This window comes from Wyeomyia smithii, chromosome 3 (assembly GCF_029784165.1).
Source record: "Wyeomyia smithii strain HCP4-BCI-WySm-NY-G18 chromosome 3, ASM2978416v1, whole genome shotgun sequence".
In the NCBI taxonomy this organism is placed as follows: domain Eukaryota; kingdom Metazoa; phylum Arthropoda; class Insecta; order Diptera; family Culicidae; genus Wyeomyia; species Wyeomyia smithii.
This window is the reverse complement of record NC_073696.1, coordinates 160,314,740-160,317,836: the sequence shown is the minus strand read 5'-3', so window position 1 is coordinate 160,317,836 and position 3,097 is coordinate 160,314,740. Positions and strand designations below refer to the sequence as shown.

The following is a 3,097-nucleotide window of genomic DNA, read 5'->3' as shown; positions in this document are numbered from 1 at the left end:
CTGCAATTGAACGAATCACCAAATATATTTTCAAGTCATCAGCGTAAATGAGTTTGCAACCCAGATGCAATTTCAAAGCAACGTCGTTGAAAAAAAGCGTAAACAACAACGGACCTAAGTTGCTGCCTTGAGGCACTCCGGATAAATTGCAGAAACTCGAAGATACACTGGAGTCAACTTTAACACGAAGTTCACGACCAGTTAGATAAGATCAAATCCACGATAACAGCCTCGAAGAAGATTCAAGACGAGACAGTTTGGCCAACAGTATATTGTGATCGATTTTGTCGAAAGCCGCCTTCAAATCAGTGTAGATTACATCCACTTGAGTTTTGTTCTCCATTGCAGTAATACAGGTGCTGGTGAAATCCAACAAATTCGTGGTAACAGATCTCCCAGGCATGAAACCGTGCTGATCATTAGAGATGTAGCTTATAGACTGGCTACGGATAACATCACTAACGATTATTTCGAATAGCTTTGACGCTGCCGATAAGCTTGTTATTCCTCGATAATTTCTTACGTTTCTCTTGTCGCCAGATTTGAGGCGGGAAACATAAACGATTGCTTCCAAACTTCGGGAAAAACTCCATCGTTGAGGGAGCGGGTGAAAATGGCTGCGAGTGGCGCAGCAAAATCAAAAGCACAGCGACAGAACATCACCGACGGTATACCGTCAGGTCCCGAAGAATTTGAAATTTTCAGCTTTTTCGCAGCAGAGATAACCATTGCAGGAGTAACCACAAACGATGTCAGATTAATGCAGTCCATAGGAACGTCTGATGCAGCAGACTCAGCTTCGAGTTCAGAGGCAGGAGTTTCGTCGAACACCGATGCAAAAAAATTTGCGAAGAGCTCGCAAGATTCGGCAGAAGATTTTGCTTCAACGTCATCCAAGACCACGTTGCACGGAACGGTAGAGTATTTTCGTTTACTGTTAACGAATTTCCAGAAACTTTTAGGGTTACGTCGGAGGTTAAACTGCATTTTCATGACATAAGCTTTGTAATAAGCCGAGTTCAGCTTTCGATACGCTTTGCTGGCGCGCTGGAAACCAATTTTGCTGTCGGAAGATCGTAGCACGCGATGCTTTCGTTGGCAAGCATTTCTTTCGAGTTTAAGTTCACGTAGCAGTGGGTTACCCCAGGCAGGCGAAAAAGGCCGTCTCTTTGATGGAACGTTCATTTGCAACCATTGCTGAATAATCGAACAAAAACTGGCAGCCATATCATTGACATTCTGACAAGCATTTAGGCAATCCCAGTCAACAGTAGAGAGGTAACCACGTAATTCGCCGTAATTGATCTTGCCAAAGTTCAGAATGCGCTCATTGCAAAATGGATTCCGATCGTCAACCCGGCTCGTTTGTTGAACAGTAACAGATATTTCCAACGGCGGATGAGGTGGGTCAATGGGCAGCAGTGGTGCAGCAGCAATGTCAACAGTTGTGTTGCAGTTTGAAGAGCAAAACACAAGATCAAGAGTGTGATCATATTCGTTACGATGCCAATTAGCCTGAGTCATATGCAAATATTCCATTCCGTCTAATAAAGTAGCACTTGTCGAAGATATAACCGATGTGTCAGCCAGGAGTACTTTACCGTCAGTCGATTCACACCACTGCAAACGAGGTTGATTATAATCTCCGCATATCAGCACCTGGTCAGCAAACGAGGCGTGGTCACATAGCTCGTTAACAGATGTCACATGTTCGTCCATCAACTGGGGATCACGGCTGCGGTCAGGTGGAATGTAGACAGCCCCAATCAGCAACCGATTACAACCAACCATAGCTTTAACAAACACCTGCTCAAGTATTTCACCATGACGAGTACGTACTAGAGTGGAAGTGTGACGATGATGAACTGCTATCAAAACGCCACCAGAAGTCGTTTTATTACTATTAATGCGACTGCGATCACAACGGAAAACATTGTACGATGAACCGAAGATTTGCAGGGAGTCGATGCAGTCACTCAATCCGGTCTCAGTCAATATGATGACGTCATAGTTGCTGTCTGTGGCAGCTAGGAGCAGGTCGTCAATTTTAGTCCTTACACCTCGGACGTTTTGGTAGTAGATCCAGACACAGTCAGTGGGGGCAAGAACGGGGGCAACGGTGACGGGTTGCAACATAAGACATTAATAAATAATTTGATTGTTAATCATTATGAAAAACTATACACTGCTTCGGAAGACATTACCGATAACACAGATTTCTTTCCACAAAAAATAATAGAAAACAATCTACAAGAAAACAGAACATTGATGAACGATATAACTGAAGATGAGATATTTGATGCAATTAAACAAAGCCAATCTAAGAAGTCACCTAGTTCAGATGGTCTAATTCGAGAGTTTAATATTAAAACATGGCGAACAATAAAAACTGAAATTTGTTTGATTTCTAACGAAGCGCTTAGAGGAAATACACCCAAAAAGTTTCTAGATGGCATTATTATTCTTATAAAGAAGAAAAACTCAAACGATAGCTTAGATGGTTATAGACCTATATCGTTATTGTACTTTGATTACAAATGTTTTACTAAAGTATTGAAAAACAGGCTTAACAAGCTTACACCTTTTTTTCTATCGAAGCACCAGAAATGTGTGAATGATGATAAGTCAATTTATGATGGATTATGTGCAATTAGAGAAAAATTTACAGAAGTTGTTTTGAATAACAAACACGCTGCTTTGATAACGTTTGATCTAAGTCAAGCTTTCGACAAAGTTGAGCCAAAATATGCACGCAAAAGTTCAAGCTTTAATCATTCAGTGTGTCCTTTCAATTCGCACAGAAGTTGCTCTGACTTCGCACAACCAATGCGTGATACGCATAACGCAAAAGTTGTACAAGAATACATCGACAGAGATCAAAATCAGAATATGTATCATATACACAAAAATCGTAATGTCTCGGTAAACTTCGGCTTCGGGCGAACGATCAGTTTCCAGGCGCTCAAAAAACCGTTCTTTACTTTCGCGAGCCGGTGCATATCAACGGCTCGTGCATCCCTAAAAATCGTCAGCAACCGAAACAGCCAATAGCGAGCCTTGTTGCCGCGGAAGTTATTGACGCTGGTGCCAGTAACGT

General features: G+C 42.0%; 1 protein-coding gene across 1 annotated transcript; it reads right to left on the bottom strand.

Annotated features, from left to right (window-relative positions):
- Positions 1 to 211: 211 nt before the first annotated feature.
- On the bottom strand, positions 212 to 2,136 carry LOC129728762 (uncharacterized). The gene is made up of 2 exons (XM_055687214.1): positions 524 to 2,136; positions 212 to 443 (listed from the first exon to the last, which is right to left on the bottom strand). The coding sequence occupies exons 1-2, from the start codon at positions 2,134 to 2,136 to the stop codon at positions 212 to 214; spliced, it is 1,845 nt and encodes a 614-aa protein (XP_055543189.1).
- Between the last annotated feature and the right edge of the window lie 961 nt (positions 2,137 to 3,097).